General features: G+C 39.6%; 1 protein-coding gene across 1 annotated transcript in view; it reads left to right on the top strand.

The window, feature by feature from the left end:
• Positions 1-24,409, top strand: part of LOC126213158 (uncharacterized) — a 121,937-nt gene that overhangs the window by 72,592 nt on the left and 24,936 nt on the right. Inside the window, exon 3 of the mRNA XM_049940781.1 lies at positions 13,926-14,021. Within this exon, the coding sequence (XP_049796738.1) occupies positions 13,926-14,021 (96 nt within the window). The remainder of the gene's footprint in view (positions 1-13,925; positions 14,022-24,409) is intronic.

The following is a 24,409-nucleotide window of genomic DNA, read 5'->3' as shown; positions in this document are numbered from 1 at the left end:
GAGGATATAAAATGTAGACTGCCAATGGGTAGGAAAGCGTTTCTGAAGAAGAGAAATTTGTTAACATCGAGTATTGATTTAAGTGTCAGGAAGTCGTTTCTGAAAGTATTTGTATGGAGTGTAGCCATGTATGGAAGTCAAACATGGACGATAAATAGTTTAGACAAGAAGCGAATAGAAGTTTTCGAAAGTGGTGCTACAGAAGAATGCTGAGGATTAGATGGGTAGATCACATAACTAATGAGGAGGTATTTAATAGAATTGGGGAGAAGAGGAGTTTGTGGCAGAACTTGACTAGAAGAAGGGACCGGTTGGTAGGACATATTCTGAGGCATCAAGGGATCACAAATTTAACATTGGAGGGCAGCATGGAGGGTAAAACTCGTAAAGGGAGACCAAGAGATGAATGCACTAAGCAGATTCAGAAGGATGTAGGGTGCAGTAAGTACTGGGAGATAAAGCAGCTTGAACAGGATAGATTAGCATGGAGAGCTGCATCAAACCAGTCACAGGGCTGAAGACAACAACTACAACAACTGGAAGGCTACGCCACAGGAAAAACACATCAATTAACTTGTTGGGCATTATATCCGGATCGAACATCTGATCAAATATTCTATGCATAAATTTGCGAAGAAACTACGCGATCACGATTATCAAGCATTGACACCTGCCATTGTTGTGACATAAACGATACTGGCTCTCTGTAATAGTTCAGTTCGCAGTACAGATCCCTAACACTTAAATGAGTCATTTAGCTAATCTGAATGTGATAAATTCTTTATCTGTCCTTACATTAGGAATCGAAAGCCAGAAAGATGTTTGCAACATCAAAGTGGGGAAAAATGTTAAATCCTTTCGCTAAAATATTCGGTGTCTGTTATGCTAAGAGCGATGTAGACTACTGCTCTTCAAACTTTTTGCCGTGTTTCGCAGAAGCTAGGAAAAATTTTTAGACGGCTGGCTAAGACAGGCGAAAGCGAATGCAGGTAGCACTTTACCTACTGCATCCAGTGGTATAACTTTTTCGTGGAATATTTTAGATGTCATCATTACTTTTCTCCTGATTTCTTTCCATACATACTACTGTCATACCGTTTATTTTATTTTATTTTATTTTTAGGGCTGCATAAATCGGAACGATTTAAGTCTTCGTTCTACAACTGTTGTGACTTTTGGTCGTACCAACTGCCAAAGAAAGATGCGGAATGAACATCGTGCCGTGCCGTGATCGATCTGTGTCAAAGCCCTCATACTCACTTTCGTGCCACTAAAACAAAATTTGGTCGTAGGACTCCAGAATCGATGTACGTAGTAGCGGCAAAAAAAGAGATACACAATATTAGGAAATAATGTTGGTGTGGTGACAGACACCAACAGAAAAGTTCTTGGTGGACTGGAACGAAATTTTCGTGGACTGGAACCGGTCCGCAGATCAGTTTGAAGAATGTTGGTCTAGTCTAGTGTAACTATGTCTTGAGTAACTATGATATTATGCTGTACTCGTTTATTCTAGTGATACGTCACTTTCTGTCTTGCACATAATGTAATTTTGTAACTTATATCCATTTCATTTGTTCTTTGGGGCCCGCAGTGCAAAATAGTCTTTTAATGACATGATTATTTATGAATAATAGCCAGCTACACTACTATGTAAGTTCTTTATATTTTATTTCATTCACAATGAGCCTATTTCGGCAAATTGCCATCCTCAGGTGCTCTGCAAATACATAGATAAGGGATGGTCTGGTCGTAATATAATAGTTTTGTAATTATGATCCAAAAATTTACAATGAAACATTAGGTGTTTCACCTTACACGCTACATTGTTGCTGTCATAGCCTGCGTGTTTCGGAATTATTACTTTCTCCCAGAGTACAGTGGAGATGTATATCGGATGTTACTTGTTTTCCATATATGCTACTTTTCTGCCGACATCGCATTTGCATTTCAAAACACACACAGTCTCAAACACAAAATTCACAAAAGCAGTTCGAAAATTCCCATACACAACAATCGCGGCGTTTATAAAATTTCGTGTAACACATGTCACAAATTATACATAGGGCAAACAGGTAGAAACTTCAAAAAATGGTTCAAATGGCTCTGAGCACTATGAGACTTAACATCTGTGGTCATCAGTCCCCTAGAACTTAGAACTACTTAAACCTAACTAACCTAAGGACATCACACACATCCATGCCCGAGGCAGGATTCGAACCTGCGACCGTAGCAGTCGCGCGGTTCCGGACTGCGCGCCTAGAACCGCTAGACCACCGCGGCCGGCGGTAGAAACTTCAAAACTAGATGTAAAGAAAAGTGAAAACAACCCATCCACATTTTTTCAGCATTTACAAGCAGAGAAACACTATGTAAAACCCATAAACGAAGCACTATAAATCAACCATATTACGCAAAAGGGAACATTGATGAACATCCTTGAGGAAATAGAGATATATTTACATGCATACAGCAACCCAACAACTTTACTGGTAATTTCCAAGAATGATTGCCTATCGAAGTCGCGGGGTCCAACGATACATATCGAACGTCCGATCGTAAATCGATCATGCGACTCTGGCGGGCGTTATGAGCATGTTTACGTTGGCCACTACAGTAACGACAAAAGAACAACATTACAAAAATACTAGTAATTGCAAAGGAGACGACTTATCTTAGTCGTCGTCGGTGTTGTTGTCATGTGAAAGTCCATTACGGTGGTGTGGATGGATAATTTGAAAGAGACGAACCATGTATTCTTCCTGATACTTGTTCGTTTTTCGCACTGTCCGCAATGAAATTGACCGGTATTTCAGCATCGAAACTGTTCTTACGAAGTTTTACGTATTTCGCACCACCTCAGTCTACACAGTCCATTCTTTCCTCGTCCGGTAGTACTCCATATTTACTACAAAAAGCCGAATAATTTTGTACGTTGCATAAATATGGAATTAGATTCTTCCATGTGAGAGAATCTGCCGAAGAAACGCCAAGAACACCAGACATCCCACTCACTAACGACGTAAATTGTATGGGTTTCCCTAGCAACTCACAAATAATTCGCGGAGGCACGTAATTTAGAGCAAGTAAGGGAACGACGGAAAACAGATAAAAATGACGATCACAACGCCCGCCAACGTGGTAGCATGATCGATTTACGATCGTACGTTCGATATGCATCGTTTGGACCCCGCGACATCGATAGGCAATCATTCTTGAAAATTACCAATTTACTGAACGAACAAACCGACCTAAAGCACAAAAAGTATATTCACATTATAAATCGGGAAAACGGGTAAAACAATAATATCAGTGATTCTAAACAACACATATTTATAGTAACAGCGATAACAACATGACAGAACACCAACATAAATCATAGACAACAACAATTATTACGAAAAAATTAAAAACGTAAAATAAAAAATGTCATATAAAATTAAAACTAACTTTAGGCAGAAACATAATTAGAAACAAACCTATATGAAAAATAATAATAAACAACTGAATTTCACACAACACTTGTTTATAATGGTAACTATGCAAACATGTAACATCGCTGGCCCACTGTCATCCAGGCTGTCAGAAAAGTAGAATACATGGAAACAAGTAACATCCGATACACATCTCCATACTACACCTGGACAAAGTAATAATTCCAAAACACACAGGACATGACAGCAACGACGTTACGTGTAAGGTAAAACATCTAATGATATATTACAAAACCACTGTATTAACCTTCGCTTATCTGTGTATTTACAGAGCACCTGACGATGGCAATTTGTCGAAATGGGCTCATCGTGAATGAGATAAAATATAAACAGCTTACGTTATTATTCATAAATAATTACATCCATTTAAAAACATGATTTTTATATTATTTAAAAGACTTAAATTTTCGTTTAATAAATAAAATATTTACATTAGGTAATTACAAGGGGGCAGGTGCGGATGGGAAAGGCCACCACCCTGGCTTTCAATTTTGAGAGGGCCGTGATTCGGAATAGTCATTTGGTGGGAAATGAATACAACAATAACAACAGCAGTAGTAATAATAATATTAATAATAATTGACAAAGTCTAGAAATTTGTAAATCAGAAATATAAATATTTTATTATAATGTGTGGACACATCCAACATCTCCAGCCGCCCGTCCCCTTGGATGTGCACTTTCCGTCCGGGGCGGCGTTAATGCTACAGTGGGCCCTGAATAGCAGTGAAGTACAATGTCTGACTTGCCTTAAAAGAGTAAAGATTTGTCCGCCACTTCTATGAAATAATAGAAGACGAAGGAAATTATGCTGACAGTAATAAATTAAATGCTCTCTAACGTCGATCAGTTGTAGAATTTTGGAACAGGTATTATGTTCGAGTATAATGACTTTCTGGAGACTAGAAATCTACTCTGTAGGAATCAGCATGGGTTTCGAAAAACACGATCGTGTGGAACCAGCTCGCGCTATTCGTCCACGAGACTCAGAGGGCCATAGACACACACGGGTTCCCAGGTAGATGCCGTGTTTCTTGACTTCCGCAAGGCGTTCGATACAGTTCCCCACAGTCGTTTAATGAACAAAGTAAGAGCATATGGACTATCAGACCAATTGTGTGATTGGATTGAAGACTTCCTAGATAACAGAACGCAACATGTCATTCTCAATGGAGAGACGTCTTCCGAAGTAAGAGTGATTTCAGGATTTCAGGAGTGTCGTAGGACCGTTGCTATTCACAATATACATAAATGACCTTGTGGATGACATCGGAAGTTCACTGAGGCTTTTGCGGATGATGCTGTGGTATATAGAGAGGTTGTGACAATGGAAAATTGTACTGAAACGCAGGAGGATCTGCAGCGAATCGACGCATGGTGCAGGGAATGGCAATTGAATCTCAATGTAGACAAGTGTAATGTGCTGCGAATACATAGAAAGATCTCTTATCATTTAGCTACAATATAGCAGGTCAGCAACTGGAAGCAGTTAATTCCATAAATTATCTGGGAGTACGCTCCAGGAGTGATTTAAAGTGGAATGATCATATAAAGTTGATCGTCAGTAAAGCAGATGCCAGACTGAAATTCACTGGAAGAATCCTAAGGAAATGCAATCCGAAAACAAAGGAAGTAGGTTACAGTACGCTTGTTCGCCACTGCTTGAATACTGCTCAGCAGTGTGGGATCCGTACCAGATAGGGTTGATAGAAGAAGTAGAGAAGATCCAACGGAGATCAGCGCGCTTCGTTACAGGATCATTTAGTAATCGCGAAAGCGTTACGGAGATCACAGATAAGCTCCAGTGGAAGACTCTGCAAGAGAGACGCTCAGTAGCTCGGTACGGGCTTTTGTTGAAGTTTCGAGAACGTACCTTCACCGAGGAGTCAAGCAGTCTATTGCTCCCTCCTACGTATATCTTGCGAAGAGACCATGAGGATAAAATCAGAGAGATTAGAGCCCACACAGAGACATACCGACAATCCTTCTTTCCACGAACAATACGAGACTGGAATAGAAGGGACAATCGATAGAGGTACTCAAGGTACCCTCCGCCACACACCGTCAGGTGGCTTGCGGAGTATGGATGTAGATGTAGATGTAGTTCATTCATAGTGTTCAATAAAAACAAAAAATAGCTGATCTACCACCTGTGTCTACATAATATGCCTTTATCTGCTTGTTCCCCTTGAATCCGGGCAAAATAAAACGAAAAGAGAGTTCTTCAGCCTTGGGTTTCATCCTTTAGTTCTGAGTATTCGTAATGTCCAAATAGTGGTTTGATCTGCAATTACCATGTGATATCTGAGCAGAATTTCAAAAAATTGGAATCAGTAGGGGAATACCGCCGATTTCTTTGTATTACTGAACTACTCATCACTTTTCGACAAACGCAACGCACGGTGGACGTAATAATTTTTTTTTATTCGCCTGTTTAATGTAATATTTCACTCTATGTATCTTGAAACAGAGAGATAAAATTTTTCAGTCTTTGTTCGATACCTACGTTTGTTACAGGAAGTAAAGAATATAAAACCTAAAATCGGTTATTTCAGAAACCGGTTATTTTGAGCGGTTGTAACAGTCAGGCTAAACTGGAATGGAAGACAACCGCTACAACCGAAAACCGGTTGTATCGGCCATATCGGCTCGGCCATGCCTACGATAAATTGGAGTTCCAGCATTACAGAAAAAAAGATTGAGAGCTGCCAAAATTATTAGAACGAACGACAGTGTGAAATGAATGCAACAATAACAGCATCAATAACAGCATCAATAGTAATGATAATAACCTCTAACGGTTTCCAATATATATTTTTTTTGAAACGAGAGCAATACTTCATTGACACCCTGCGTACATACATAACGGTCTATATGTTTGCAACAGAATCTCGTGCTGCAGCTAGAAGCCCCCGTACTTGTTGCTGTATACATCACAAAGTCCACACGCACAGCACTCGGTTGTTGCACGAAGGTTCCGTAAAACCCGTGTCTCTCGGCAAAGATCGAGCACTCTCTCCCATGTTCGTATGAGCAGTCAGTCGTGTAACATTATATGATTGCCTTATCATTTTAAATCATTCACTAATCGAGCAGTCGCTCGGCAACAGCTACAGTTAGCAAATAATGTTGCGAGAATGTAAAAGGTGAACGACCTGTGACGTAACTTGTTTATTGTCGAAGCGCTGTCAGAGATGCCGTGAGTTATTGACTTTGAAAACCGTGGCGCGAAAAACGGACAGAAGAAGAACACTTTTACACATTCCTTTGATGTACGAGATATTCTCGATGAATAGTTACTCAGTTACTCATTTTTTTCTTCTCTTGTCTCTTGTAACTTGTGTCGGACGCGCATGCCTTGCCGCCGTATTATTATTGTTAAAATTAATATTATTTTAGTGTAAAGTAAAAGAGCAATACTGAAAGTGCAATACTGCATAGCAGTAGATTTATTGTGCGACGTGTATGTGAAAACGTCAAACGAATTATTTTCATTACGAGAAGAGAAGTGCCAGTGAAAACGGCATCCATGTCAAATCCTTCATTGCAGTGTAAGTTCATCTATTAATTGCCATAAATTCAGAGTTAAATGGAACTGGTGTATGGACTATTTATTTAGTATAGAATCTATGTCTCACTCCTTCATGAAGTTATTTAATTTTCTTTATGTTTCTGTCAAATAGAGAGTTCAAAGTGATGAAAAATATTATTTAAAGGCAGGAAAACGTTTTATTAACTTTGTAATTACACCCTGGATACGAAAAAACCACATTTACTGAAAGAAAACAAAGAAGTTACATACAAGCCAAGAATAAAGATATTGACAGCAGAGTCATGGAGCAGCACATAAATACAAACGTCAAGGAATTTTTTTCTTTTCTTTTAACACTTCCTCGAAAAGAAAAAACCATGAAATTATTGCTTTGTCTCTTGCATACCAATTTCTGAACATAGAAAATTAAATCGAACTCGTTCAAGGGGTTTCGTCAAAATATCTGCCAACTGGTTGTGTCCATCAAAAAAAGTTCCAAGAAAATCTCACCGTTCAGATATCTTTCATGAACATAGAAATGTCGGACCTCTATATGTTTAGAACGTCGATGATATTCAGGATTTTTTGCCAACTTCAATGCACTAGCATTGTCAATGTAAGGAACTAGATGCTGCCCCGACATTTCCTCTAATTCTGATAGCAGACGACGTAAACAAACTAACTCTTTCGCCCCTTCACTAGCTGCAATTATTTCCGCCTCGGTTGTGGATGTGGCCACTACTTTCTGCAACTGACTTGTCCATGACACTGCACCACCTGAGTACTTTGCAAGAATTCCAGTTGTTGAGCGCCTTGTCCGGTTATCACCTGCGAAATCTGCATCAGCGTAAATCTTTATCTCTTCTTTTTTATTATATACAATTCCAAAATTTAAGGTCCCTTTCAAATACCGGAAAATGCGCTTTACTCTATTCCAGGCTTCAGTTGTTGGTTTCTCCATAGCTCGAGCAGCTTTATTGACTGCAAAAGTGATGTCTGGACGAGTTACTGTTGAAAGGTATATGAGACAACCAATTGCTTCACGGTAGGGTACAGATGACGAAACTTCTTCGTTTTGATTATTGTCCTCACGTCCAATAGGAGTTGAGATTGTATTGCATTGTGTCATTCGAAATCTTTGCAGAATTTCTTCTGTGTATTTCTCTTGACTTATCATTATTGCTCCATCTTCATATTGCTTTATTTTTATGCCAGGAAAATTGTCAAGACTGCCAGTTGTTATTTCGAATTCATGTTGTAAAACATCCATGAAAACAGCAATTTCTTTCTTGTTACTGCCGACGATCAGGCCATCATCAACGTAGATTGCCACATAAAGGCTATTTCCATTTTGTCTACGTTAAAATAGGCATGGGTCTGCATCACTGTTTGAAAAACCAGCTTTCTTCATGAACTCAACAAAACGTTTGTTCCAGCAACGTGGAGCTTGCTTCAACCCATAAAGACTTTTTTTTAAGTAACATACTCGGCCTGTACCATCTTCGAAACCTTCTGGTTGTTCCATATATACTTCATCTTCAAGTATTCCATTCAAAAAAGCGGTCTTTACATCGAATTGTTCTAGCAGCATTTTCTTTGAAGCAGCTACAGCCAACAGTTCGTATGGTGTCATAACGTGCCACAGGGCTAAAGGCGTCGTCATAATCAATTCCTGCTTTCTGAATACAGCCTTTTGCAACCAATCTGGCTTTAAAGCGAGTACCTCCATTGACTGCGACCTTTCGCCGTAGAACCCAGCAGTTTTGCAATACTTTGGCATTCTTCGGACGGTCAACCAGCACCCAGGTATTGTTTTTCTTTAGTGATTGAAGTTCTTCACTAATAGCTTGCATCCATTCTTCCTTCTCGTTTGACTGCAATATTTCTGAAAAACAGTTTGGATCTTTGTATTCATGTGCATCAACTTTTGTTGCCATACAAAATTCACCACTTTCCATCCAGGTTGGTTTTCTTCGTTGTCTTTTATTCTTCCGTTTCTCTTCATTAGAAGATTCAGCAGCTTCTACTTTTAGAAATTCTGTTCATTCTTTATTTTCATCAGATTCACTCGACTCTTGACTTTCTCTAGAATCGAGAGTGCCAATTTTTTCTTGAGTTTGGCTTCCTCCAGAAGTGTACAGCCTAGGAGATTTACATTGCTTATCTTTAGATGAATTCGGATCATTAAATTCTTCCTGAGGGACTTCAAATTCAACATGATCACTATATTCAACATGAGCGCTATGTAAATCACAAACAATTTCTGGCTTAAATTTCACATCGTGACTTAACACCACTTTTCTTTTAGATGGAATCCAAACTCTAAACCCATCTTTGTCATTAACATATCCAACAAGTCGTCCAAAAACTGTCTTATCATCAAACTTGGAACGGAATTGTTTGTTAATGTGAACATAGCAGCCTGTGGCAAAATTTCTGAGATGATCAAGTCGTCCTACTGGTCGATTAAACCGTAGTCCATAAGGGGTTTTATTTTCAACTGAAGATTTTCCAGTACGATTTATTAGGTAGACTGCTGTGTTACATGCCTCTGCCCACAACCCTTTAGGTAATTTACTCGGATTTAGCATTGACCGGGCAGCTTCAACAATGGTCCTATTTTCCCGTTCAGCCACACCATTTTGTTCAGGAGTGTAAGGAGGAGGAATCAGAAGCTCTATTCCCCTGTCTGCAAGCAGTTCACTGACATTCTCATTGTTAAATTCTTTGCCAACATCACATCTAAATTGTTTGACAACATGTCCATTAGTTTGTGCTTCATTTAAAAACTGCTTAAGCACAGTAAACACTTCACTTTTGTGTCTTAAAAAGAAAATTCGACGAAATTTACTAAAATCGTCTTTGAAACATACATAATAATGCTTGCCTCCAAAAGTTTTCGTGCTCATTGTTCCATTGACATCCGCGTGGATTAATTCCCCAGTACTGGTAGCGTGTATTGTTCGTGTTTTGAATGGCAGCCTATGCATCTTTCCAACCGCACAGCCGTCACAAAATTCACTCTTGGCAGCTTCCACATTAACGTTCATTCCTTTTAAAATATTATTCACATGTTGTTTATTTAGATGACCAAACCTTTCATGGTACACTTGCAATGCTTCGGATGAAGTCATCAAGTTCACACGATTCATTTTTGCATTTCTAACAACACGCATGTTCAACACATAAAGTCCATTTTTCACATAACCTGTCATAACAATATTGCCACTGACTTGTTTTCGAACACAGACATTGTTGTTGTTGTTGTTGTTGTTGTTGTCGTGGTCTTCAGTCCTGAGACTGGTTTGATGCAGCTCTCCATGCAGTAAAGCTGCATGTCCTCGGGAAAAATTACGGCTGTAGTTTCCCCTTGCTTTCAGCCGTTCGCAGTACCAGCACAGCAAGGCCGTTTTGGTTAATGTTACAAGGCCAGATCAGTCAATCATCCAGACTGTTGCCCCTGCAACTACTGAAAAGGCTGCTGCCCCTCATCAGGAACCACATGTTTGTCTGGCCTCTCAACAGAAACCCGTCCGTTGTGGTTGCACCTACGGTACGGCTATCTGTATCGCTGAGGCACGCAAGCCTCCCCACCAACGGCAAGGTCCATGGTTCATGGGGGAAGACACAGATATTATTATAACTAAAATTAGTACTGTAGCCTCTGCAGGCAATGGCTCTCACAGAGAACAGATTAGCACTTGCATCAGGGACGTACAAAACATTGTCCATTCTAGCATTGTACCATTTATTGTTTCGTCGAATTTGGATGTAAACTGTTCCTTGACCGCACGCACACATTTTGACATTTTGTTTTCCCAATGAAATTACTTGAGGAACATCAAATTCACAATACGAAACAAAATACTGTTTGTTGGGAGTGATGTGATTTGTAACGCCACTGTCGCAATACCATTTATTTGGGTCGCTGTGATTACTGGTAAACACACCCATAGCGTATAAAGTAAATGCAGCGTGTTCACTTTCTCGCTTCTTCTCTTTTCTTTTATTGCTGTCACGAATGTTCTGTGGACACTCTGCTGCCCAGTGACCAAATTGTTTGCATCTATTACACGGAAACTTCTGTTTTGGTTGTGACTTCGTCATCTTTACTTGCTGATTACTTGTTTGCCGTTTTCTTGTTTTAGAAACGACAAAAGCTGCACTTCCATTTATGTCTTGTTCACGCAGTTCAGTAGTACAGAGCTTTTCAATCAATAAATTCAAGCTTTGCTTTTCTGTCGGTATCGTATCCCAGAGATCCTTAAAATTGTCGTAGTCTTTTCCCAGTGTAGACAAAATTCGACTATTTAGGATTCTTTCAGATAGCGTATTTTCTTCATGTTTTGTTAATTCATCGTTCAGGTCCAGAAATAACTTTTGCAATTTGGCCACATGTGCACTAATATCTTCCGTTTCATCACGTTTAACACGGAAAAATGTTTCAATCAACATATTCAAACGCTGAGTACTGCTACGTTCAAATCGGGCGCGTAATTTGTCCCAGATTTCTTTAGAATTCTTGCACGTTAAGACGAGTTCTGCAACAGGTTTACTTAGTGCACTTGCTATAAGACTTGCTGCCTTTGCGTCGTCCTTGTGCCATTCCACATACGCTTCTTTTTGTGAACTTGTCGCATCTTGCGGCAACTCTACACGTTCACGCGTACCGTTAATAATATCTTCTAGTCCATATGAACGCAGCACCATAGAAATATGCCATTTCCATTTGGCCCAGTCGTCAGGTCCTTCAACCTTATCAATGCTGACCTTATAATCGCCGCTAGCAGTCGTGTTTCTTTAAAGACATAGGCTCATTTCAAATACTGTTTTAATTAAACTATGTTGTTTGCCGTTACACGTGTACTGGGCCCATAACCTGATGAAAAATATTATTTTAAAGGCAAGAAAACATTTTATTAGCTTCGTAATTACACCCTGGATACGAAAAAAACCACATTTACTGAAAAGAAAACACAGAAATTACACACAAGCCAAGAATAAAGATATTGACAGCAGAGTCATGGAGCAGCACATAAATATAGACGTCAACGAATTCTTTTCTTTTCTTTCAACAAGCTACACTATGTGATCAAAAGTATCTGGACACCTGGCTGAAAATGACTTACAAGTTCTTGGCGCCCTCCATCTGTAATTCTGGAATCCAATATGGTGTTGGCCCACCCTTAATCTTGATGACAGCTTCCACTCTCGCAGGCGTTTGTTCAATCATGTTCTGGAAGGTTTCGTGGGGAATGGCAGCCCATTCTTCACGGAGTGCTGCACTGAGGAGAGGTATCGCTGTTGGTCGGTGAGGCCTGGCATGAAGTCGGCGTTCCAAAACACCCCAAACGAGTTCTATGGGATTCAGCTAAGGCCTTTGTGCAGGCCAGTCCATAACAGGAATGTTACTGTCGTGTAACCACTCCGCCACACGTCGTGCATTATGAACAAGTGCTTGATAGTGTTGAAAGATGCGTGTTGAAAGATGCGATTGCCATCCCCGAATTGTGCTTCAGCAGTGGGAAGCCAGAAGGTACTTACAACATCAGTGTAGACCTGTACTGTGATTGTGACACGCAAAACAACAAGGGGTGCAAGCCCCTCCATGAAAAACACGACCAAACCGTAACACCACTGCCTCCAAATTTTACTGTTGGCATATAAGAATATACAGCCTACAGTTGCAGGTTAACTTTATCTTTTACCTAGGTTTCAGCGTTAGTAATAACATCTTCTTCAGAACGTATAATATTATTTAAATGTTTGCCTAAAACAAGCTATGTCCTAAGTCAACTTTATAAAACTTGATGCATTCACTTCTATTACACAAGCTGTAGCAAATTCACTTTAAGCCCACTCTATGGGCCTCGTCGTGTGACTCGAGCAGCTCATTGCTTGTTGAAATGGGTGGAGTTGTTTATGTATCTTGAAATTGGTGGTGGTGAAAGTTTTGATGAATTTTCTGGATTTCCTTGTTATTCTTCAGTAATTGTTGGAGTATTATTGGTAGATATCATGTACCGTCGTTGTTAAGGATACATTTCTGATATTAGTCATGTGAACATGGTTTGGTTTGTTGTACTGAGAACTTCGGTTTAGATAGAGTAAGTGAAAGTGTTGCATCTAGGGCTTTGCTTGAGCTTTGTGGCTGAAGTGAATTTTGCAACACCATGTTTTAGAGTGATTGGTTCCTGGTATTGAGGGCTTTGTTGGAGCTGTGTAGCTCCAGTGAAAATTGTGTTGAGTTTTTGAGTTCTGTATGGGTTACTGGTATTGAGGTCTTCATTTGAGATATATAGGTCATGTGAAATTTACGACACCAATAGTTTTAATTTTTGTAATTTTTTTGTTAAGTTTTGAGGATTTCATGTGCTTGATTTTTGGGTGAATATTTGTTTTCCAGTGATGTAATTATAGCCAGTGAGTGGAAGAAATCACAATTGTTTTGAAATTGTGAGTGTTTATTTATGTCATGCCACATTAGTAAATGTATTTATTGTGAAGGTGCTGTGAGAATGCTTAATGCCTTGAAGATGCACCCACAAAATGACAGTTGTTAAACACTAGTGTCTATCTCCAGCTTCTTACTTACAACTTGATGCAATATGTGATCAGATTAACTGGATATGTGCTTCAGCATTTGACAACTTAATATTTGTTCAGATGTAGACTATTTTATTCATGGGTACTTCATTGGATGTTGATTTGTACCTCATTGGTGACAGAGTGGTTCACTCTACGTACAAAATTCATGTTACTAATCAGTGCGTTCTTAATACTTTTCTAATTTGACATGTAGTGATGATATTTTATTTATGTTTGATCTTTTCTATACTGCCACATTCTATCAAAAAGTATTTGATAATTCATTCAGTATACCTTTGATTCATTTTCAGAAACACATCACAAATCCAGTACCACACCTGAGCTACAGGATTGTACAACCAAATGTTCTCTGCCACCATGCTGTATTTTTTGGGATGGTTACTAAGGTAAGGATAGGCCATGGCATGTACCAGAGATCATCATTTTATATTTTACCATCTGTGCCAAGTTAATGTTTCTATTAATATATTAATGTTATGGCACTGTCAATAGTAGTATCACAGATACACATTAATAAAATGAAACAGTTTACATTCCACTGTGAAAACCCACTGTCATATGATGTTTATAGAAGTGGATGACACTTGTATCTCTTGTGTTGCAGTTACTGTTGCAGTTACTGTTGCAATGAATGTGATTTTTTTACTATGACATGTTAAAACCAATTGCAGTAAAATAAATTTGTGTATTACAAAAGGAGTTATGTCTTTTACATATGTTGTGTTGTCCCATTTTATTTGTGTGTTGTTCACAATCCCTGCTCCCATCCCCACCCAGAGAAAGTAATTACAGAATCATTGCATAATGTTACATCATGTGTGTGTATGTCTTTGAAGGGGGGGGGGGGGAGTGCACACACTTTTGAGAAGAGTTTATTGGTCCATCCAGTAATGATTATAGGTCCAAGGATAATATTTTTTGAATGAGTTGCTTAAATTTCTTCAGAAGCAAAGCTGTGAAAAATATGAAATTAAAATATTTTGTGATTGGCTCTGCATGGAATGTTGAATGTTTTGTGATAATATATTCAATTACTCAACATTTATTCACTTACTGTGAACTGTTAGACATCAGCAGTATTAGGTACAAATGTAATACCTATTAGAGACATGAAAATTTCTGCCTGACTGCGACTTGAACCTACATTTCTCTCTTGTAAGGAAATATTCCATGAAGTTCTGCATTTGCAGTCAGATGTTACTGAAGCAGCCTTTTGACTGCATAACTTCCAGCAGTGTGAATGGGATGAAGAAATACTGAATATTCATCTGTCCTAGAAACCTCAGCAAAGATTCACTGTGTGTATGTTTAGGATAAGGTATAATGAGCCAATTGTAACACACTCATCCAGTGATACACAGCTTCTTATTTGTCATGTGTTCTGTTCTTTTCCTTTGATTCTTTCCACACGTCGCCTCTCCTCTGCTTGTAACTTCAGGTTGATCAGTTTGTGAGACTACATAATGGGCTCTGAAAATGAACACTAAGTTCTTCTGGATATGTTGTTTGGTTTGTCATTTTGGATGTGACATGATCTTGAAGAAATAGAATAAGCAGAAGTAGCAACCGTTATGACCAGTGCTTGATTCGTAAAGTAGTAGTAGTAGTAGTAGTACCAGTACTGTGACCTACATGGACTGTTTTTTTTTATTCATGTCTTAAAACATTATTTTAACGGTTTTGTATCAGAGGTATCAGTATGGTATACCATCCCAAATCAAGCACTGGTTATAACAACAAAAGCAATTGTCTGGTATAAAATAGTCACACTGACTGTATCTGGATTGTTTTGTCATCTCACAGCAATAAAAAAGGGAGATTGTTTGACAATATTATAAAAAGGATAGGTGCTACTCGTTATATAGTGGAGATGCTGATTCACAGTTAGGCACAACAAAAAGATTGTCAAACAAAGCTTTCAGCCAAACAGGCATTCATTGCAATTAGACAACATATATTCATTATCTCTGCTATGTGGTGAATAGCAACTACCCTTTTCATAACATTGTCATTATTACATAATGGATATTCCATTGTGTGAAGATTAGTGTTTAATGTACCATTGACCACAGTAGTAAGGACAGACTATTAGGTTTCTTACAACAGACAGAGCTTATCTCTTACCATGTGGTCTCCATCAAGGTGGACACAATCTTCCTCAAAGGTGTTTGCATCAGATCTGTGGCTGAGTAGCTGCAAACTGAATGTTGCCTCAAACTAAATTAGTGATAAGTAAAGAAAATAAACATAGAGGAAATTTGTTCAGTGCATAAACTTGAAACATATTAAATTGACAGATTCTTTGACCAAAAGTTGGCTTACACTACACACAGTGTTTTCACAGTGGACGTTTATGGAATTCATGACAGTTTCTGTTCATCAGAATGTTTGAGAATTATTCTCAATGTATATATAAAAAAGATTTTAGTGGCAGCTGAAGTATAGTAAGTTTGATTTCTTGGCTACTATTCATTTCCATTTATCTGCTTTCCTTTCCTGATTTTCTTCAGCATCCATACATGGCACAGCTGTTTCTGCCAGAACGGTGGATTTTCATTTCCTTACAACGCAAATTAGGGTGGAAAATATACTGCTTAAGTCAAACAAGGTAAAAAACTATGGAAATTCCATATAACTGCAAAAGAATGAAATAATGCATAACTGGAGCTTCAGTAGCTATGCAAGGCTATTTGTTTGTATGGATGCTGAGAAGCTGGAAGACTGCGGCGAAGGGAAGGAAGGCTTGCAGAGAATCAACTATTGGTGGAGTGTCTTGCACTGTGAATAACTGTCAAGACAGATCTCCATGTTGATGCACCACTTTCTAGTGAGCAACAGTTTGTCATTGAAGAGATCATTCCAATTTTTTATCAGCTGAAGCCTTGGCACAAGAACTGCTTTCCATACAACAATGACTGGTGCTTGTGCACATTTTTGTGTTTGTGCAAAAGTAAAGTCAGTTATGTTGTATTTGTTTCTTCAGTGACAGTACATCTATAGGTAATACGTTTCCAGTAACATTACAGTGAGAGTGTTACAGAAGATGAAATGGGTTGTTGCTAAGACTGTGAATTTGTTTGTTTATCAGGTGCATAGTACAATGATGTAAATTCTTTATCAGAGGCCATCAACTGATTTGGACATAAACCTACAAGAATGAAGTCACTTCTTTTGTCTTGGATGAATACAGTTTCAAATAATGTAACATATCATACAGCTATGTTACTTACCTGGTTTATGCTTCAGGAGCAAAGGTTGTGAGAATTTCAGGTCTTCTGATGCAATAAATCCATCATTTTAGGATGATCTGGGAAATAATTTACTTACTTCTGCAAACATGCTTGGGAAAAATAACTTCTTAATAGAGACTCTGCTTCTGTGTATTTAGCAAGATAATATTAATGACAAAATTTCTGTGATTGAAATGGAAATGTGTAGTTGGGGGCACTGACTTGATTGTGTAACTTAAGCCATAGCTATTGTAAAAGTAAATGATGTAGTTGAGAGATGGTTATGACAGTTCACTTCATGGTGTGAGGCTGGTGAGTGCCATGTCTAGACTTTTGCGAGGTTTTTTTTTTTTTTTTTTTTTTGCGAGGTTGGGGGGGGGGGGGTGTCTAGTGTGAAATTTTACACTGTCACCTCATATTTGTAACTGATTAGGCTGATGACCAAACAAAAAGATAGCGCCACTGTAGTTTATTTGTTGCAGTAAACATGATGCAGCCACAGGGTTTCAATGTCTGCCGGATAGCTCTCTTGGTATGCAGTGTTGTGCTGGGAGACCTCAGCAACATCTTTCGATACGCATCTGGCTGCTGGTGTTAGGCACTTTTCCGGATCACTGAACCCCATTCACAAGAGTTGCAATAAGATATTGACGGCAATGATACAATTAACGTTGAAATGCACACTGCCCGAGAAAGCAGAAAAGTTGCTGAACATATCAATAATGTTTTGTGTTCAGTAGCTGCAGAAGACTGTTATCATCAAGAATGCTATGCTAAATTGGTGTCAAATCCCTCCTCTGTTTGAAATGGGTGCCACACTCTTGGTACCAAGTTTGATGCCACTTTGCAGGAAGTATGCGATTTTCTAGATTCTTCAGGGAGATCCCAATTTTAACTTTAGGATTCATTGCAGAAAGTCAATGAATGACTACCAGACTGAGATACAATTACTATAAAAATGCTTACAATACAAACTGACTGAACATTACAGTTATGGAGTCATTCCACAAATATTCAATGATCCATCTCCAAACCCCCAGTCTGGTTAAGGTTCATTGATGATATATCTTCGCGATTTGAACTCAGGGCCAAGGCAAGCTATCCACATTCCTTCAGAACCTCAACACCGTTTCTCCTATCTGCTTCACCTGGTGCTCCTCTACACAATGTGCCACCTTCCGGGAAGTTGACCTCCACCTCTCTGATGGCTCCATCCACACCTCAGTCAACATCAAACTCACTAGCCACCAACAGTAACTGCATTTTGACAGCTGCCATCCCTTCCACACAAAAAAATACCCCACATACAGCTTAGCTACCTGTGGACGACATATCTGCTCTGAGGAGAACTCTCTTGCTCTGTATGCTGAAGGGCTCACAAAGGCCTTCTTAGACAGCAACATTCCCCCAGTCTAGTCCACAAAAAATTTCCAATGTCATATCCTCACACACCCGCAATCATCCCACCATCCCCAAGAATCAGCTAAAAGGAGGGCCCCCTCATCATCCAATATCACTCTGGATTGGAACAAGTGAACCATATTGTCACCAGGGCTTTATCTCTCTTCCTGCCCTGAAAGAGGGACATCCTACCCAAGATCCTTTTCACCCCTCCTAAACTGGTGTTTCAATGCCCACCCAACCTACACAACAGCCTGGTGTATCTCTATGCCACTCCAACTCTCATCTGCTTATTACCAAGATCATATACATGTGGCAGACCAAAGTACAAGATCTGCCTAATCCACAAACCAAACACCTATTCTAGTCATGTCACTGGCTTATCCTACCCCATCAGAGGCTGGGCCATCTGTGAAAGCAGCCATCATATACCAGCTCTGATGCAATCACTGCACAGCTTTCTATATTGTATGACTATCAACCAGCTGTCTACCAGGATGAATGGCCACCCCCAGACTATGGCCAAAAGGAAAGTAGACCGTACTTGTGGCACAAGGTGCAGCTGAACATAAAATGATTGATTTTAATGGCTGGTTCACAACCCAGATTATATAGATCCTCCCCTCCACCACTGGCTCTTCTGAACCACACAGACCAGAGTTATCCTTACAACACATTCTCTGTTTCTGAAATTATCCTGGACTCAACCTACAGTAACCTGCTGTCCTCACATCCTCAACCCAATCATTTCTGTCCCCTCCATCCTGTCACCCCTCCCAAGTTAAATTGCTTTCAGCATGTGACCCTTCCCACTGGCCACTACAATTGTGCCAGCTCATATACCTGCCACCCCTCCCTCCCTCATTCCTAGCTGGCAAACTGGCCATCTCCGTCCAAGCTACTAGCTACCCATTACCAGCTCATCTGCCTGCCCACCCACCTCCTTTCTCTCTACCCACCCTGCTTGACACTACCGCACCACAATCAGCCCACCTGGCACAATGGAGAGAGAGAGTGAGTTTGTTTTTGTAAGTTTAGCTTGTCAAAGGATAAATCTTAAAGCTAGCAAGTTTTCTTTCTTTTGTTTGTGCCTATCAACAACTCAACACTTCTGTTTTTCAGTGAGTGGTCTCCTGTAATCCTAACGTGTTTATCTGGGTTGAAACATGCATATGAACTTCTTTGAGCAGAATTTCACTAGAAATATTTTTTGTCATAATAGATGTCTTTGAAAGATGAACTGTTTTTCATAAAAACAGAAAAATAAAGATAAAAACATTGAATTGAGGGGTGGTGGAGGTAGACTCTCACCCACTAGGGGAGGGAACTTTTCTATTTCTCACTACTACATCCAGTATGACTATTTTCCTAAAGTTTCAAAAGCTTATAAATTATTTCCCCTATTTTTCTTAATTTGCCTGGGGTATAAGAAAGGCGGCAAGCTACAGGTTGTCCATTGATTATTCTTAACTGTTAAAAAAAATAATGTTATTTCAAAGATATAACACAGATAAATAACTATCAACTATATTCCCTGAGTAACACAAATTTAGAACCATTGGTATGGCATGTCATTAACAACATGGCTTAACACTGTGTCTTACTTTTATTGATATTAGCAAACACAAATCGCTCCATTGCTATCCAGGGCCCCCCCGCACCCCTCCCTCCCCCCCCCCCCAAAATTCAATGTAAGGACGTTATCATCCTTACCCCCACCCCCACCCTAAGTCTCCTCCATCAGTGGGAGAAGCAAGCTTTTTGAGAGCATGCTAATTACCCTTTCCAGCCACAGGTTTTAACAACTTTTATTTTTATTACATTGATATCTCTTTTCTTGCAAAAAGTGGGTAATTTCTCTTGTTAAATCTTACCATTTTAAGTTATATCTTTAGATTGCTGTTACAAATTTTACACCCAAATAATACATATAGCTAAAGAAAAGACAACAATGAATTTATATGTGGTACATGAATAGCTAAAGGAAATATTATAAGAAAATGGCAAATAAATAATGTTACACCTTGGGATTTTTTCCTCGGGTTTCAGCCTTAGCTGGGACTAATCTTTTCATTTCCAGTATTGTGGCCAAAATGGTCTGCCATGGTGTCTGACAGATGATTCAGTCTTCAGTGTCTTTTATCTTCTTCGAAGTTGCTAATATTATGATCCAGTTCTTCCTGCTGTGCCAGCTACCCATTTTAGAGCATTACTTCATCAGTTATCACTGTTTCGTCAGTCTTCGCTGTTCAAGTTGATCTGACTCTATCCTCTCAGGTGGCCCCTGTCATTCATGTTGTGCAGTTGGCCAACATCACCTTTTTGTCTTTCATATCAGAGTGATCATTGTGGATGTCCCCTGGAGTGTCAGTGGCCTGCGTGTTGTTGAGAGGGATCTTTAATTTGGGAGGCTGTTGTCACACCCATTTGCGCGCTGACCTGCATCAGTCACGATTCTGCTTGTGCTCGCCAGTGGTGGGCTGATCAGTAGGTGGCAAGCCTCCTTCGGTAGGGGTGAGGCAGCTTCCAACTCAGCAGATCATATGCTCCTCATAATGAAGTTGTATAGGATTTCCAATGAAGTACATCAACGAATGTGATGATTCTCATTCTAAATATGTCGAATACATGTTTACCTATAGTAACATCATTAATGAACTGTAAATATGTAATTTAAAAGAGGTGTCTTATTTTATCTATAATTTGACAAAGCTTTATAAAATCAACAAAATTCTGTTCCCACACCAAACTTGGGAAGTAACATCGTTCACAGAAGTTACCCCATCCACTTCAACTACTGAGTATTGTCTCAACGCTGTCAGACTATGCCCATCAAACTCACTAGCTACCAACAGTAACTGCATTTCGACAGCTGCCATCCCTTCCACACAAAAAAAATACCCCACATACAGCTTAGCTACCTGTGGACGACATATCTGCTCTGAGGAGAACTCTCTTGCTCTGTATGCTGAAGGGCTCACAAAGGCCTTCTTAGACAGCAACATTCCCCCAGTCTAGTCCACAAAAAATTTCCAATGCCATATCCTCACACACCCGCAATCATCCCACCATCCTCAAGAATCAGCTAAAAGGAGGGCCCCCTCATCACCCAATATCACTCTGGATTGGAACAAGTGAACCATATTGTCACCAGGGCTTTATCTCTCTTCCTGCCCTGAAAGAGGGACATCCTACCCAAGATCCTTTTCACCCCTCCTAAACTGGTGTTTCAATGCCCACCCAACCTACACAACATCCTGGTGTATCTCTATGCCACTCCAACTCTCATCTGCTTATTACCAAGATCATATACATGTGGCAGACCAAAGTACAAGATCTGCCTAATCCACAAACCAAACACCTATTCTAGTCATGTCACTGGCTTATCCTACCCCATCAGAGGCTGGGCCATCTGTGAAAGCAGCCATCATATACCAGCTCTGATGCAATCACTGCACAGCTTTCTATATTGTATGACTATCAACCAGCTGTCTACCAGGATGAATGGCCACCCCCAGACTATGGCCAAAAGGAAAGTAGACCGTACTTGTGGCACAAGGTGCAGCTGAACATAAAATGATTGATTTTAATGGCTGGTTCACAACCCAGATTATATAGATCCTCCCCTCCACCACTGGCTCTTCTGAACCACACAGACCAGAGTTATCCTTGCAACACATTCTCTGTTTCTGAAATTACCCTGGACTCAACCTACAGTAACCTGCTGTCCTCACATCCTCAACCCAACAATTTCTGTCCCCTCCATCCTGTCGCCCCTCCCAAGTTAAATTGCTTTCAGCATGTGACCCTTCCCACTGGCCACTACAATTGTGCCAGCTCATATACCTGCCACCCCTCCCTCCCTCATTCCTAGCTGGCAAACTGGCCATCTCCGTCCAAGCTACTAGCTACCCATTACCAGCTCATCTCCCTGCCCTCCCACCTCCTTTCCCTCTACCCACCCTGCTTGACACTACCGCACCACAATCAGCCCACCTGGCACAATGGAGAGAGAGAGTGAGTTTGTTTTTGTTAGTTTAGTTTGTCAAAGGATAAATCTTAAAGCTAGCAAGTTTTCTTTCTTTTGTTTGTGCCTATCAACAACTCAACACTTCTGTTTTTCAGTGAGTGGTCTCCTGTAATCCTAACGTGTTTATCTGGGTTAAAACATACATATGAACTTCTTTGAGCAGAATTTCACTAGAAATATTTTTTGTCATAATAGATGTCTTTGAAAGATGAACTGTTTTTCATAAAAACAGAAAAATAAAGATAAAAACATTGAATTGAGGGGTGGTGGAGGTAGACTCTCACCCACTAGGGGAGGGAACTTTTCTATTTCTCACTACTACATCCAGTATGACTATTTTCCTAAAGTTTCAAAAGCTTATAAATTATTTCCCCTATTTTTCTTAATTTGCCTGGGGTATAAGAAAGGCGGCAAGCTACAGGTTGTCCATTGATTATTCTTAACTGTTAAAAAAAAATAATGTTATTTCAAAGATATAACACAGATAAATAACTATCAACTATATTCCCTGAGTAACACAAATTTAGAACCATTGGTATGGCATGTCATTAACAACATGGCTTAACACTGTGTCTTACTTTTATTGATATTAGCAAACACAAATCGCTCCATTGCTATCCAGGGCCCCCCCGCACCCCTCCCTCCCCCCCCCCCCCCCAAAATTCAATGTAAGGACGTTATCATCCTTACCCCCACCCCCACCCTAAGTCTCCTCCATCAGGGGGAGAAGCAAGCTTTTTGAGAGCATGCTAATTACCCTTTCCAGCCACAGGTTTTAACAACTTTTATTTTTATTTCATTGATATCTCTTTTCTTGCAAAAAGTGGGTAATTTCTCTTGTTAAATCTAACCATTTTAAGTTATATCTTTAGATTTCTGTTACAAATTTTACACCCAAATAATACATATAGCTAAAGAAAAGACAACAATGAATTTATATGTGATACATGAATAGCTAAAGAAAATATTATAAGAAAATGGCAAGTAAATAATGTTACACCTTGGGATTTTTTCCTCGGGTTTCAGCCTTAGCTGGGACTAATCTTTTCATTTCCAGTATTGTGGCCAAAATGGTCTGCCATGGTGTCTGACAGATGATTCAGTCTTCAGTGTCTTTTATCTTCTTCGAAGTTGCTAATATTATGATCCAGTTCTTCCTGCTGTGCCAGCTACCCATTTTAGAGCATTACTTCATCAGTTATCACTGTTTCGTCAGTCTTCGCTGTTCAAGTTGATCTGACTCTATCCTCTCAGGTGGCCCCTGTCATTCATGTTGTGCAGTTGGCCAACATCACCTTTTTGCCTTTCATATCAGAGTGATCATTGTGGATGTCCCCTGGAGTGTCGGTGGCCTGCGTGTTGTTGAGAGGGATCTTTAATTTGGGAGGCTGTTGTCACACCCATTTGCGCGCTGACCTGCATCAGTCACGATTCTGCTTGTGCTCGCCAGTGGTGGGCTGATCAGTAGGTGGCAAGCCTCCTTCGGTAGGGGTGAGGCAGCTTCCAACTCAGCAGATTGTATGCTCCTCATAATGAAATTGTATAGGATTTCCAATGAAGTACATCAACGAATGTGATGATTCTCATTCTAAATATGTCGAATACATGTTTACCTATAGTAACGTCATTAATGAACTGTAAATATGTAATTTAAAAGAGGTGTCTTATTTTATCTATAATTTGACAAAGCTTTATAAAATCAACAAAAGACTGTTCCCACACCAAACTTGGGAAGTAACATCGTTCACAGAAGTTACCCCATCCACTTCAACTACTGAGTATTGTCTCAACGCTGTCAGACTATGCCCAAATACTGATGCTGCATGCTTCAGGAATGCGCATAAAATACAGCAGAAGACATTGTTAAGTGCTTTATGGATGGCTACAGATTATTGGCTTATTTAAGATACATGGGATGGAAGAGTATGTTAAGGCAGTGCTCAGAAAATTACTGTATTCAACCATGGGATGGTAAGTAAAATATATAAGATTTGTAAAATGAATAGCTTACGATGTGCGCATTTAAGGTAGTTTTATTTTTCCTATCAGCAAGTGAAGAACAGCTCTCAGTACATTTATTGAGTTTCACCCTTTGTGGCCATTATTCTGATGC

The sequence above is a fragment of the Schistocerca nitens genome, chromosome 11 (assembly GCF_023898315.1).
Source record: "Schistocerca nitens isolate TAMUIC-IGC-003100 chromosome 11, iqSchNite1.1, whole genome shotgun sequence".
NCBI lineage: Eukaryota > Metazoa > Arthropoda > Insecta > Orthoptera > Acrididae > Schistocerca > Schistocerca nitens.
Note: the sequence above shows the minus strand (reverse complement) of the source record. Positions and strands in the feature narration are given on the sequence as shown.